The 15,676-nt window shown below is 41.0% G+C and overlaps 1 protein-coding gene across 4 annotated transcripts in view; it reads right to left on the minus strand.

Moving 5' to 3' along the window:
* DPY19L4 (dpy-19 like 4) overlaps nt 1–15,676 on the minus strand; it is a 77,864-nt gene that overhangs the window by 53,650 nt on the left and 8,538 nt on the right. For 3 of the 4 annotated variants that reach the window (XM_030795282.1, XM_030795281.1, XM_030795280.1), the window contains exon 3: nt 7,686–7,810. In XM_030795282.1, the coding sequence (XP_030651142.1) occupies nt 7,686–7,810 (125 nt within the window). Of the gene's footprint in view, nt 1–7,685; nt 7,811–15,676 lie in introns of those variants that run through there. The other variant, XM_030795283.1, reaches the window with a different exon arrangement.

The following is a 15,676-nucleotide window of genomic DNA, read 5'->3' on the forward strand; positions in this document are numbered from 1 at the left end:
ACCCAATGAGAAGATATTTGAAAATGGGATATTTGGGGGGTGGAGCCAAGATGGCCGAATAGGAACAGCTCCGGTCTCCAGCTCCCAGCCCCAGCGACACAGAAGACGGATGATTTCTGCATTTCTGCTTGAGGTACCGGTTTCATCTCACTAGGGAGTGCCTAACAGTGGGTACAGGACAGTCGGTGAAGCGCACTGTGCGCGAGCCAAAGCAGGGCGAGGCATTGCCTCACTCGGGAAGCGCAAGGGGTCAGGGAGTTCCCTTTCCTAGTCAAAGAAAGGGGAAACAGACGGCACCTGGAATATCGGGTCAGTCCCATCCTAATACTGTGCTTTTCCAAAGGGCCTGGAAAACGGCACACTAGGAGATTGTGTCCCGCACCTGGCTCGGAGGGTCCTATGCCCACGGAGTCTCGCTAATTGCTAGCACAGCAGTCTGAGATCAAGCTGCAAGACGGCAGCGAGGCTGGGGGAGGGGCGCCCGCCATTGCCCAGGCTTGCTTAGGTAAACAAAGCAGCCAGGAAGCTCGAACTGGGTGGAGCCCACCACAGCTCAAGGAGGCCTGCCTGCCTCTGTAGGCTCCACCTCTGTGGGCAGGGCACAGACAAACAAAAACTCAGCAAGAAACTCCACAGACTTAAATGTCCCTGTCTGACTGACAGCTTTGAGGAGAGTAGTGGTTCTCCCAGCACGCAGCTGGAGATCTGAGAACGGACAGACTGCCTCCTAAAGTGGGTCCCTCACCCCTGAGCAGCCTAACTGGGAGGCACCGCCCCAGTAGGGACAGACTGACACCTCATTCAGCCGGGTACTCCTCTGAGACAAAACTTTCAGAGGAACTATCAGACAGCTGAATTTGTGGTCTCACGAAAATCCGCTGTTCTGCAGCCACCGCTGCTGACACCCAGGCAAACAGGGTCTGGAGTGGACCTCTAGTAAACTCCAACAGACCTGCAGCTGAGGGTCCTGTCTGGTAGAAGGAAAACTAACAAACAGAAAGGACATCCACACCAAAAACCCATCTGTACATCACCATCATCAAAGACAAAAAGTAGATAAAACCCAAAGATGGGGAAAAAACAGAACACAAAAACTGGAAACTCTAAAAAACAGAGCACCTCTCCTCCTCCAAAGGAACGCAGTTCCTCACCAGCAATGGAACAAAGCTGGATGGAGGATGACTTTGACGAGTTGAGAGAAGAAGGCTTCAGACGATCAAACTACTCTGAGCTATGAGAGGAAATTCAAAACAATAGCAAAGAAGTTAAAAACTTTGAAAAAAAATTAGAAGAATGGATAACTAGAATAACCAATGGAGAGAAGGGCTCAAAGGAGCTGATGGAGCTGAAAGCCAAGTTTCGAGAACTACGTGAAGATTGCAGAAGCCTCAGTAGCAGATGCGATCAACTGGAAGAAAGGGTATCGCTGATGGAAGATGAAATGAATGAAATGAAGAGAGAAGGGAAGTGTAGAGAAAAAAGAATAAAAAGAAATGAACAAAGCCTCCAAGAAATTTGGGACTATGTGAAAAGACCAAACCTACGTCTGATTGGTGTACCTGAAAATGATGGGGAGAATGGAACCAAGTTGGAAAACACTCTGCAAGATATTATCCAGGAGAACTTCCCCAATCTAGCAAGCAGGCCAGCATTCAGATTCAGGAAATACAGAGAACGCCACAAAGATACTCCTCGAGAAGAGCAACTCCAAGACACATTATTGTCAGATTCACCAAAGTTGAAATGAAGGAAAAAATGTTAAGGGCAGCCAGAGAGAAAGGTCGGGTTACCCACAAAGGGAAGCCCATCAGACTAACAGCTGATCTCTCAGCAGAAACTCTACAAGCCAGAAGAGAGTGGGGGCCGATATTCAACATTCTTAAAGAAAAGACTTTTCAACCCAGAATTTCCTATCCCGCCAAACTAAGCTTCATAAGTGAAGGAGAAATAAAAACTTTACAGACAAGCAAATGCTGAGAGATTTTGTCACCACCAGGCCTGCCCTAAAAGAGCTCCTGAAGGAAGCACTAAACATGGAAAGGAACAACCGGTACCAGCCACTGCAAAAACATGCCAAATTGTAAAGACCATCGAGGCTAGGAAGAAACTATAGCAACTAACGAGCAAAATAACCAACTAACATCATAATGACAGGATCAGATTCACACATAACAATATTAACGTTAATGTAAATGGGCTAAATGCTCCAATCAAAAGACAGACTGGCAAACTGGATAAGGAGTCAGGACCATCAGTGTGCTGTATTCAGGAAACCCATCTCACGTGCAGAGACACACATAGACTCAAAATAAAGGGATGGAGGAAGATCTATCAAGCAACTGGAAAACAAAAAAAGGCAGGGGTTGCAATCCTAGTCTCTGATAAAATAGACTTTAAACCAACAAAGATCAAAAGAGACAAAGAAGGCCATTACATAATGGTAAAGGGATCAATTCAACAAGAAGAGCTAACTATCCTAAATATATATGCACCCAACACAGGAGCACCCAGATTCATAAAGCAAGTCCTCAGTGACCTACAAAGGGACTTAAACTCCCACACAATAATAATGGGAGATTTTAACACCCCACTGTCAACATTAGACAGATCAACGAGACAGAAAGTTAACAAGGATATCCAGGAATTGAACTCAGCTCTACATAAAGTGGACCTAATAGACATCTACAGAACTCTCCACCCCAGGTCAACAGAATATACATTTTTTTCAGCACCACACCACACCTATTCCAAAATTGACCACATAGTTGGAAGTAAAGCTCTCCTCAGCAAATGTAAAAGAACAGAAATTATAACAAACTGTCTTTCAGACCACAGTGCAATCAAACTAGAACTCAGGATTAAGAAACTCACTCAAAACCGCTCAACTACATGGAAACTGAACAACCTGCTCCTGAATGACTATTGGGTACATAATGAAATGAAGGCAGAAATAAAGATGTTCTTTGAAACCAACGAGAACAAAGACACAACATACCAGAATCTCTGGGACACGTTCAAAGCAGTGTGTAGAGGGAAATTTATAGCACTAAATGCCCACAAGAGAAAGCAGGAAAGATCCAAAATTGACACCCTAACATCACAATTAAAAGAACTAGAAAAGCAAGAGCAAACACATTCAAAAGCTAGCAGAAGGCTAGAAATAACTAAAATCAGAGCAGAACTGAAGGAAATAGAGACACAAAAAACCCTTCAAAAAATTAATGAATCCAGGAGCTGGTTTTTGAAAAGATCAACAAAATTGATAGACCGCTAGCAAGACTAATAAAGAAGAAAAGAGAGAAGAATCAAATAGATGCAATAAAAAACGAAAAAGGGGATATCACCACCGATCCCACAGAAATACAATCTACCATCAGAGAATACTACAAACACCTCTATGCAAATAAACTAGAAAATCTAGAAGAAATGGATAAATTCCTCGACAAATACACCCTCCCAAGACTAAACCAGGAAGAAGTTGAATCTCTGAATAGACCAATAACAGGTTCTGAAATTGTGGCAACAATCAGTAGCTTACCAACCAAAAAGAGTCCAGGACCTGATGGATTCACAGCTGAATTCTACCAGAGGTACAAGGAGGAACTGGTACCATTCCTTCTGAAACTATTCCAATCGATAGAAAAAGAGGGAATCCTCCCTAACACATTTTACGAAGCCAGCATCGTCCTGATACCAAAGCCTGGCAGAGACATAACCAAAAAAGAGAATTTCAGACCAATATCCTTGATGAACATTGATGCAAAAATCCTCAATAAAATACTGGCAAACCGAATCCAGCAGCACATCAAAAAGCTTATCCACCATAATCAAGTGGGCTTCATCCCTGGGATGCAAGGCTGGTTCAACATACGCAAATCAATAAATGTAATCCAGCATATAAACAGAACCAAAGACAAAAACCACATGATTATCTCAATAGATGCAGAAAAGGCCTTTGACAAAATTCAACAACCTTCATGCTAAAAACTCTCAATAAATTAGGTATTGATGGGACGTATCTCAAAATAATAAGAGCTATCTACGACAAACCCACAGCCAATATCATACTGAATGGGCAAAAACTGGAAGCATTCCCTCTGAAAACTGGCACAAGACAGGGATGCCCTCTCTCACCGCTCCTATTCAACATAGTGCTGGAAGTTCTGGCCAGAGCAATCAGGCAGGAGAAGGAAATAAAGGGTATTCAATTAGGAAAAGAGGAAGTCAAATTGTCCCTGTTTGCAGATGACATGATTGTATATCTAGAAAACCCCATTGTCTCAGCCCAAAACCTCCTTAAGCTGATTAGCAACTTCAGCAAAGTCTCAGGATACAAAATTAATGTTCAAAAATCACAAGCATTCTTGTACACCAATAACAGACAAACAGAGAGCCAAATCATGAGTGAACTCCCATTCACAATTGCTTCAAAGAGAATAAAATACCTAGGAATCCAACTTACAAGGGATGTGAAGGACCTCTTCAAGGAGAACTACAAACCACTGCTCAATGAAATAAAAGAGGATGCAAACAAATGGAAGAACATTCCATGCTCATGGGTTGGAAGAATCAATATCGTGAAAATGGCCATACTGCCCAAGGTAATTTATAGATTCAATGCCATCCCCATCAAGCTACCAATGACTTTCTTCACAGAATTGGAAAAAACTACTTTAAAGTTCATATGGAACCAAAAAAGAGCCCGCATCGCCAAGTCAATCCTAAGCCAAAAGAACAAAGCTGGAGGCATCACGCTACCTGACTTAAACTATACTACAAGGCTACAGTAACCAAAACAGCATGGTACTGGTACCACAACAGAGACATAGATCAATGGAACAGAACAGAGCCCTCAGAAATGATGCCGCATAGCTACAACTATCTGATCTTTGACAAACCTGACAAAAACAAGAAATGGGGAAAGGATTCCCTATTTAATAAATGGTGCTGGGAAAACTGGCTAGCCATATGTAGAAAGCTGAAACTGGATCCCTTCCTTACACCTTATACAAAAATTAATTCAAGATGGATTAAAGACTTATATGTTAGACCTAAAACCATTAAAATCCTACAAGAAAACCTAGGCAATACCATTCAGGACATAGGCGTGGGCAAGGACTTCATGTCTAAACACCAAAAGCAATGGCAACAAAAGCAAAATTGACAAATGGGATCTCATTAAACTAAAGAGCTTCTGCACAGCAAAAGAAACTACCATCAGAGTGAACAGGCAACCTACAGAATGGGAGAAAATTTTTGCAACCTACTCATCTGACAAAGGGCTAATATCCAGAATCTACAATGAACTCAAACAAATTTACAAGAAAAAAACAAACAACCCCATCAAAAAGTGGGCAAAGGACATGAACAGACACTTCTCAAAAGAAGACATTTATGCAGCCAAAAAACACATGAAGAAATGCTCATCATCACTGGCCATCAGAGAAATGCAAATCAAAACCACAGTGAGATACCATCTCACACCAGTTAGAATGGCCATCATTAAAAAATCAGGAAACAACAGGTGCTGGAGAGGATGTGGAGAAATAGGAACACTTTTACACTGTTGGTGGGACTGTAAACTAGTTCAACCATTGTGGAAGTCAGTGTGGCGATTCCTCAGGGATCTAGAACTAGAAATACCATTTGACCCAGCCATCCCATTACTGGGTATATACCCAAAGGACTATAAATCATGCTGCTATAAAGACACATGCACACGTATGTTTATTGCGGCACTATTCACAATAGCAAAGAGTTGGAACCAACCCAAATGTCCAACAACAATAGACTGGATTAAGAAAATGTGGCACATATACACCATGGAATACTATGCAGCCATAAAAAATGATGAGTTCGTGTCCTTTGTAGGGACATGGATGAAACTGGAAAACATCATTCTCAGTAAACTATCGCAAGGACAAAAAACCAAACACCGCATGTTCTCACTCATAGGTGGGAATTGAACAATGAGAACTCATGGACACAGGAAGGGGAACATCACACTCCGGGGACTGTTGTGGGGTGGGGGGAGGGGGGAGGGACAGCATTAGGAGATACACCTAATGCTAAATGACGAGTTAATGGGTGCAGGAAATCAACGTGGCACATGGATACATATGTAACAAACCTGCACATTGTGTACATGTACCCTAAAACCCTAAAGTATAACAAAAAAAAAAAAAAAAAAAAAGAAAGTGGGATATTTGGGAGGTGATTAGGTCACGAGGGCAGTTCCCTCATGAATGGGATTAATGTCCTTATAAAAGAGGCCCCACAGTGATCCCTTGCTGCTTCCACCATGTGAGGATGCAGCAAGATGATCCCTGCTATAAACCAGGAAGCAAGCCCTCACCAGACACCAAATCTGCCCATGCCTTGATCTAGGACTTTTCAGCCTCCAGAACTGTGAGAAATAAATTTCTGTTGTTTATAAGCCATTCTGTTGTTTATAAGCTTATGGTACTTTGTTATAGCAGTCTGAATGAACCAAGAGCTTACTGATCTAAATAAATTACTTTAAAATATTTTTTTTTTATGAATGCAAATACTTGTTTCTAAGATTTCAAAGATGTAAACTCTCAATCAGTGCTTCTCAAATCTACTGAGTATATGAAACACCTGGAGACCTTATTAAACTGTAGATTCTGATTTTAAAGTGGGGTCTGAGAGTCTATGATTCTGAAAAAGCTCCCAGATTCTGCCAATGCTCCTGACCCATAGGCAAAGCTTTGTAAAACAAAGTTCTTAATGAAGGCCTTCTAATTTTCAAAGCTTTGGTTATTCTCAGTTCTGCCTATACAACATAATCACCTGAAAATACTTATCAACATACTGATCGCAGCCTGTCCCACTGCCCCTACCTAAGAATCTGAGAGGGAGGTTATCTTTGAAAGCTCCCAAGATGATTCTATCATACATCCATTGTTGAGAACTGCAGTTAATCTGCATAACATTTTCAGGGAAATAATATATGCTACAGTAATAGCTAAATCAAGACAGATATAGTCAGTAATTACTCAGTTAAATGTCTTGATGGTGTTAATTAAACCAATTGCTTTAAAATACTCCATCAGCTTGACTAAAAAATAAGAAAAACAAAAAACCCAGTTTGGGCTCAAAAATTTAAAAACTCTACAAAGCCAAGAGGACTTAGCAAACAAATTTATTCAAGAGTCAAACTATGAAATTATGAATACAACTATAGTGACTGAAGAACCTGTGGAAATATACATGATTGAAAACCAAACACTAAACACAGTAATATGAGGCAAAATCTTAATACTATGTGATGCTTGTTAATCCCTTTCAACCCCCTCAAAAACATTCTAATCATGTGATCTAAAAATTAAAATATTTTAATACTAAAACTTCCACAGATTGTTTCTGAAATGTGAACTATCTATCAAAACTATGAAAAGGCTGACTAAACTCCATAACATTTCACTGTCATCAAAAGTCCCTGATAAGTTAATTGCACAAAGGGGAGCACCCTCGTAGTTTTATTCTATGAAATACACTATTAGTATTTTAAGGTTGATACTGTAACTATATTCTCAAAACAGCTTCTGGAGCATTTTGTTCTTAATAGCCATAAATAAGACAGCACTTGTCATACTTATCATACATATATTCTGGTTCCCTGGGAAAATAACTTTCATATACTCAAAATTCTTTCTTCTTACCTGCCTGTTGGAAAACCAGAATTTCCGTTCATGGTATGCTGATAAGTAGAGAGCATACATCATACCACTAGTAACCGCTGCAAGACAGCCAATGAAAATCTTTGCAAAGCGTTGAAATAATACATCTGAAAAAGTATATTAAAAGTAATCAAAAGGTAATATGTACCCTTGATATGACGTGATTAAAAATGGCATTCTACCTCTATGGTCTTTGTCCCCAAAACCCACAACTCGAGTCTAATTGTGAGAAAAGCATCAGATAAATTCCAGTAGAGGGGCATCCTATAAATATATCTCTCAAACTGTCAAGGTCATCAAAAACAAGAGCTTGAGAAAGTATCAAAGCCAAGAAGAGCTTAACAGACATAATAACCAAGTGTCATGTGGTATCATGGATGGGATACTGGGACAGAAAAAAGACATTAGGGGCCAGGCACAGTGACACTTTGGGAGGCCAAGGCAGGCAGATCATTTGAGGTCAGGAGTTTGAGATCTGCCTGGCCAACACGGTGAAACTAAAATACAAAAATTAGCTAGGTGTGGTGGCGCACACTTGTAATCCCAGCTACTCGGGAGGCTGAGGCACAAGAATCATTGAATCAGGGAGGTGGAGGTTGCAGTAAGCCGAGATCATGCCACTGTGCTCCAGCCTGGGGGACAGAGCAAGATTCCGTCTCAACCAAAAAAAAAAAAAAAAAAAGACATTAGGTAAAAACTAAGGAAATCTGAATATCTGAATAACATGTGATCTTAAGTTACTAATGTATCAATATTGCTTAATTGTAACAAACGTACCATACTAATGTAAAATGTTAAGAATAAGGGAAACTCCATATGTGGGAGAGTGTAATATAGGAACTCTATCTGCTCAATTCTTCTGCAAATCTAAAATTGTTTTAAAAATTAAAGTATAGGCTGGGCGCAGTAGCTCACGTCTGTAATCCCACCACTTTGGGAGGCCGAGGTGGGTGGATCACCTGAAGTCATGAGTTCGAGACCAGCCTGGCCAACCTGGTGAAATCCTGTCTCTACTAAAAATACAAAAATTAGCTGGGTGTGGTGGCGGGTGCTTGTAATCCCAGCTACTCGGGAGGCTGAGGCAGGAGAATCACTTGAACCTGGGAGGCGGAGGTTGCAGTGAGCAGAGATCACGCCATTGCACTCCAGCCTGGGCAACAGAGCAAGACTGTCTCAAAAAAATAATAAAATACAAAGATAAGATAAGATAAAATTTAAAGTCTATATTCTGCAAGAGGAAAAAGTTCTAAGATCTGTGTCACAACATAAACATACTTAACACAATAGAACACTACACTTAAAAATGGTTAAGATGGGCCTGGCACGGTGGCTCACACCTGTAATCCCAGCACTTTGGGAGGCCAAGGTGGGCGGATCACAAGGACAAGAGATAGAGACCATCCTGGCTAACACGGTGAAACCCCGTCTCTACTAAAAAATACAAAAAAATCAGCCAGGCGTGGTAGCAGGCGCCTGTAGTCCCAGCTACTTGGGAGGCTGAGGCAGGAGAATGGCGTGAACCCGGAGGCGGAGCGCAGTGAGCAGAGATCATGCCATTGTGCTCCAGCCTGGGCGACAGAGCGAGACTCCGTCTCAAAGAAAAAAAAAAAAGGTTAAGATGAAGCTAAGTGTGGTGGCTCATGTCTGTAACCCCAACATTTCCAGAGGCAGGCAGATTGCTTGAGCTCATGAGTTCGAAACCAGACTGGGTAACACGGTGAAACCATGTCTCTAAAAAAATACAAAAAATTAGCCCATGTGGTGGTAGGTGCCTGTAATCCCAGCTACTTGGGAGGCTGAAGCAGGAGAATTGCTTTAGCCCGGGAGGCAGAGGTTGTAGTGAACCGAGATGGCAACACTGCACACCAGCCTAGGTGACACAGCCAGATCTTGTCTCAAAAAAAAAAGAAAAAAGAAAAAGAAAGAAGAAAAGGGTAAGATGGTACAAAAATTAGTCTATGAATATTAAAAAGTAATCCAGGCCGGGCACGGTGGCTCACGCTTGTAATCCCGGCACTTTGGGAGGCTGAGGCGGGTGGATCACGAGGTCAGGAGATCGAGACCATGGTGAAACCCTGTCTCTACTAAAAATACAAAAAGTTAGCCGGGCGTGGTGGCGGGCGCCTGTAGTCCCAGCTACTCGGAGAGGCTGAGGCAGGAGAATGGCGTGACCCCAGGAGGTGGAGCTTGCAGTGAGCCGAGATCACGCCACTGCACTCCAGCCTGGGTGCCTAGGTGACAGAGTGAGACTCTGTCTCAAAAAAAAAAAAAAATAATAATCCAAAGGAATGTATGACCCAGTATCTAAAAAAAGTACAGGTTCATTCGGAAATTTTTTTTTTCCTTTCAGGATTTTTTCTTCATTGAAGAATAACTCACTATAAACCTAAAGCCATGTAAAATGTACAACTCAATAAGTTTTGATTATCATGTTTTAAAAGATCACATACAACTGTTATATATGGACACAAACTATTTCTTTTTTAAATTTTATTTTATTTTTGTAGAGACAGGATTCTTGCTATGTTGCCCAGGCTGGTCTTGAATCCCTGGTCTCAACAGATCCTTCCACTTTGGCTTCCTAAAGTGCTGAATTACAAACATGAGCCACTGCATCCAGCCTGTAACTGCTTCTTAATGAAATAACGTAAGACACATTTGGATTTTGTATACAAAAGATGATTCAGTCTTGCTATAGCCATTGAGTATAATAAGCATAATAAAAAAAAATAAGGGACTAAAGGCCTAAAACCCAGTGTTCTGTTACCGAACGACTGACAGTAAAAATCAACTTGTTGATTTTTTTTTTTAGCTAAACTAAAATTTTAGTTATTTTTATAACATTATTTAATACATAATAGTTTGCATAGCATGTTGCAATTGTGCTGTTATGCAAACTATTATAGAGTAACTAATTAAATATCAATAAATAATCATATTCTAAATGTTTGAAAAACACTCTGCAGGCCGGGCACAGTGGCTCATGCCTGTGATCCCAGCACTTTGGGAGGCCGAGGCGGGCGGATCACGAGGTCAGGAGATTGAGACCATCCTGGCTAACGCAGTGAAACCCCGTCTCTACTAAAAATACAAAAACAAAATTAGCCAGGTGTGGTGGCGGGCGCCTGTAGTCCCAGCTACTCGGGAGGCTGAGGTGGGAGAATGGCGTGAACCCGGGAGGCAGAGTTTGCAGGGAGCGGAGCTTGCAGTGAGCCGAGATCGCGCCACTGCACTCCAGCCTGGGTGACAGAGCAAGACTCCGTCTCAAAACAAACAAACAAATAAACAAAAACACTGCAGTAAATCCAATGTTAGCATCAATATGATACAAGTGCTTCAAAATTTCTGTTTCGCCAGCATGGTGGCTCACACCTGTAATCCCAGCTCTTTGGGAGGCTGAGGTGGGCGGATCACCTGAGGTCAGGAGTTTGAGACCAACCATGGCCGACATAGTGAAACCCCATCTCTACTAAAAATGCAAAACTAGCTGGGTGTGGTGGCGCATGCCTGTAATCCCAGCTACTGGGAGGTTGAGGCAGGAGAATTGCTTGAACCGGGGAGGTGGAGGTTGCAGTGAGCTGAGATCACACCAGTGCACTCCAGCCTGGGCCACAAGAGCGAAACTCCATCTCAAAACAAAATAAAATTTCTGTTTCCAGTAGCATGTGTAAAGTATCTGGCATGGTTCCTGACATACAGTAAGAGCTCAGCAAATATTTGCTATTATTATTGTGCTACACAAGCATACCTGAAAAAATATATGAAATCATTAAAGCAATGTTGAGACAATATGAACTATAAAAACTAGTAAGAAAAGTAATCTAGGGTGGCAGTTTGGCAAAAGCACTTAGAAATTTCTAAATGGATTTCCTGGGTTTGTTTTTTTTTTTTTTTCATTAAGGCTAAGACAATGACAAATTAATCCTACTTAATCAGAAACTATTATAAAAAGTATATTCAACCAATTTCTATATATAAATGCCTAACCTTAATACTATTTTTTTTTTTTTTTTTTTTGAGACAGAGTTTCGCTCTTGTTGCCCAGGCTGGAGTGCAATGGCGTGATCTCGACTCACTGCAACCTCCACCTCCTGGGTTCAAGTGATTCTCCTGCCTCAGCCTCCCGAGTAGCTGGGATTACAGGCATGCGCCACCATGCCTGGCTAATTTTGTATTTTGAGTAGAGACAGAGTTTCTCCATGTTGGTTAGGCTGGTCTCAAACTCCTGACCTCAGGTGATCCCCCCACCTCGGCCTCCCAAAGTGCTGGGATTACAGGCATGAGCCACCATGCCCAGCATTACTGAATATTTTACTTTTGTAAGGAGTCAAAGATGGAGTACACATCAAGCTTTCAGTGTTTGGTATAAGTACATGTATTTTAGAGAAAATAAGGAGCTCTGGGTCCTGGTCTCAAACTCTTAAAATACAACCATTTTAGTTTGAAAATCGAAAAGTAAAGGATCTGACTTTAAGTTGTTAGTCACAAACCAGCCTAATCAGATAACTCCTATGTGCACCAGTCCCTTCATTTGTAAAATGATGATCAGGCACACAAAATTAAAAACAGATTATAAAACGTCACTATCAGAATATAGAACACAGTTAAGTAATATTTAAGGCACATAAAAAAGCCAATGGTATGTTGATAAAAAAATGCAGGATTCAATTTCACAAAAAGTGAAAAAAAAAAAACTATAACTACACAGAAAAAAGCCATACTTATGCCAAAATTTTAAGAGTATTTATATCTACTGAAATTATGGATGTAGTTTTTTTTTTTTTTTTTTCTCTACTTTCCACATTTTCTACCCTGAAAATATATTTTTGTAGTTGGGGAGGAAATACTATTTTGTAGTCGATATTTCTAGACTATTTAATTTTCTTTCTTACATTGTATTTTTCAAATTTTTTAACTTTTTTTTTTTTTTTTGAGACAGAGTCTTGCTGCATCGTCCAGGCTGGAGTGCAGTGGCGCGATCTCGGCTCACTGCAAACACCACTTCTCAGGCTTAAGCAATCCTCCTACCTCAGCCTCCCAAGTAGCTGGGACTACAGGCATGCACCACCACATTGTCAGCTAATTTTTTTTTTTTTTTAATTTTTTTATGGAGATGGGGTCTCACTATATTGCCTAGGCTTAAATTTTTTTTTTTTTTGAGATGGAGTCTCCTCTGTTGCCCAGGCTGGAGTGCAGTGGCACATTCTCGGCTCACTGCAATCTCCACTTCCCGAATTCAAGCAATTCTTGTGTCTCAGCCTCCCAAGTAGCTGGGACTACAGGTGCACACCACCACGCTTGGCTGATTTTTTTTTTTTAATTTTTTGTAGAGATGAGGTCTCACTATATTGCCTAAGCTTAAATTTCTGTGTGTGTGTTTTGAGATGGAGTCTCCTCTGTCACCCAGGCTGGAGTGCAGTGGTGCAATCTTGGCTCACTGCAACCTCCACCTCCCAGGTTCAAGTGATTCTTGTGCCTCAGCCTCCCAAGTAGCTGGAACTACAGGCACGCACCACCACATTTGGCTTTTTTTTTTTTAAGTAGAGACAGGGTTTCACCATGTTGGCCAGGCTGGTCTCAAACTCCTGACCTCAAGTGATCTGCCCACCTTGGCCTCCCAAAGTGCTGGGATTACAGGTGTGAGCCACCGCTCCTGGCCAAAATATTTTTAATACACAATATTCACTTCCCTCCTAAGCAAAACACACTCACTCCTCAGGAGAGAACCTGAGAGCAGTTTACTCAGTCTGTAGTTAGGGGCTCACATGTCATTTATTTCAAGACCTGAAGAGTTAAGAGTTCTTTTGAATCTAGGCTGGCAGTTCAACAGTATGCTCTCTCGAAAGCTTAACTAGCAATTCTTCTATGTATTTACCTAACGGAAATGAAAACATTTGTTCAAGGAGACCAGTACAGGAATGTTCATAGCATTCTTATTCGTAACAACTAAATACTAGAAACAACCTAAATGTCCAACGAGAGGAATAGGGATAAACAATTTTGGTACAGTCATGCCCTGCACAATGACGTTTCAGTCAACAATGGACTGCATATATAATGGTGGCCCTGTAAGATTGTAATACCATATTTTTACTGTATCTTTTCATGTTTAGATATATTTAGATACACAAATGCCTACCATTGTGTTACAACTGCCTACAGTATTCACTACAGTAACATGCTGTACAGGTTTGTAGCCTAGGAGGAATAGGCTATACTACATAGCCTAGGTGTGTAGTAGGCTGTATCATCTAGTTTGTGTGAATATGAGAAAATCACCTAATGGTGCATTTCTCAGAACATATCCCTGTCCTTAAGCAACACATGACTATATATTCAAACAGTGGAATATACTTAGCAATAAAGGGGAATGAACTATTGAGATATACAACATGGATGAATCTCAAAATGATTATATTTTTTATTTTTATGAAATAGGGTCTTATTCAGTCACCCAGGCTACAGTGCAGTGGCATGATCACAGTTCACCAGAGCCTCAACCTCATGGGCTTAAGTGATCTTCCCGCCTCAGCCTCCCAAGTAGCTGGAACTACAAGCATGTGCCACTATGCCTGGCTAATTTTTGTACTTTTTGTAGAGATGGGGTTTCGCCTTGTTGCCCAGGCTGGTCTCAAACTCCTGAGCTCAAGCAATCCTCCTGCCTCAGCCTCCCAACGTGCCAGGATTACAGACATGAGCTAACAAGCGTGAGCCAATGCACCCAGCCCAAAATATTACATTTTTCAAAGATAACATACTCAGCTGAATGAAAGAATTTGGACACTGAAGTATGTATGATTCCATTTATAATGAAGTTCTAGAACATGTGAAATTATTCAGTAGTGACAACTATCAAAACAATAGGAATAAGGTACAAGGAAATTTTCTGAGATAATGGAAATGTTCTATAGTTTGTTTTGCCTGCATTCACATGTCAAAATGCATTTAATTGAACAACTAAGACTCTGTCCATTTAATTGTATGTTAATTATACTTCATTTTTAAACAATTAAATCACTCATTTTGCAAAGAAAAGAAAAATTTTATTGGTTTACCTACTTGATTTCAGTCAGCTCTATGTCCCAGTAACTATACCTACAAATTTTTCTAGATATGCCACTCTTAAAGGCTAAATTACGCATCTTTTCTAGATATGCCTTCTCAAAGGCTTCATTGTACATAGCTTGAGTTTATTAAACTTTTGTGGGCCAACAGCTTTAGTTCTTTTTTCCTGTCCTGTGTCCAACAAGATTTAGTAGGAACTACATTAATTTATTCACACATTTTAACAAATTGTACAACAGCTATGCCCTTGATTTGACCTTTGCACTAAGGACTCATCTTAATCAGCCTTTGTTACTCAAAGTATTTCTCTCTCTCTCTCTTTTTTTTTTTTTTTTTTTTTTTTTTTGAGACGGAGTCTCGCTCTGTCACCCAGGCTGGAGTGCAGTGGCACAATCTTGGCTCATTGCAACCTCCACTTCCCAGGTTCAAGCGATTCTCCTGTTTCAGCCTCCCAAGTAGCTGGGACTACAGGCGCGTGCCACCATGCCCAGCTAATTTTTCGTATTTTTTAGTAGAGATGGGATTTCACCATGTTAGCCAGGATGGTCTCTATCTCCTGATCTCATGATCCGCCCGCCTCGGCCTCCCAAAGTGCTGGTATTACAGGCTTGAGCCACTGTGCCCGGCCTCCCATTTCTTGATTTTAACTTTTATTGGTTGAAAAAGACAAACAGCTTTTCCTTTTCTTTCTTTTTTTTTTTTTTTAAATAAAGACAGGGTCTCACTATGTTGTCCAGGATGGTCCTGAACTCCTAACCTCAAGCAATCCTCTGCCTCAGCTTCCCAAAGTGCTAGGATTACTGGCGTGAGCCACCATGCCTGGTTAATAAACTGTTCTCACTTCAACATTACAAGTCCCAGAATTTGGGGATTCTCTATTTTCTTCTTCACTCCCACTTACAAATAGA

Source organism: Nomascus leucogenys, chromosome 16, assembly GCF_006542625.1.
Source record: "Nomascus leucogenys isolate Asia chromosome 16, Asia_NLE_v1, whole genome shotgun sequence".
Classification (NCBI taxonomy): Eukaryota; Metazoa; Chordata; class Mammalia; order Primates; family Hylobatidae; genus Nomascus; species Nomascus leucogenys.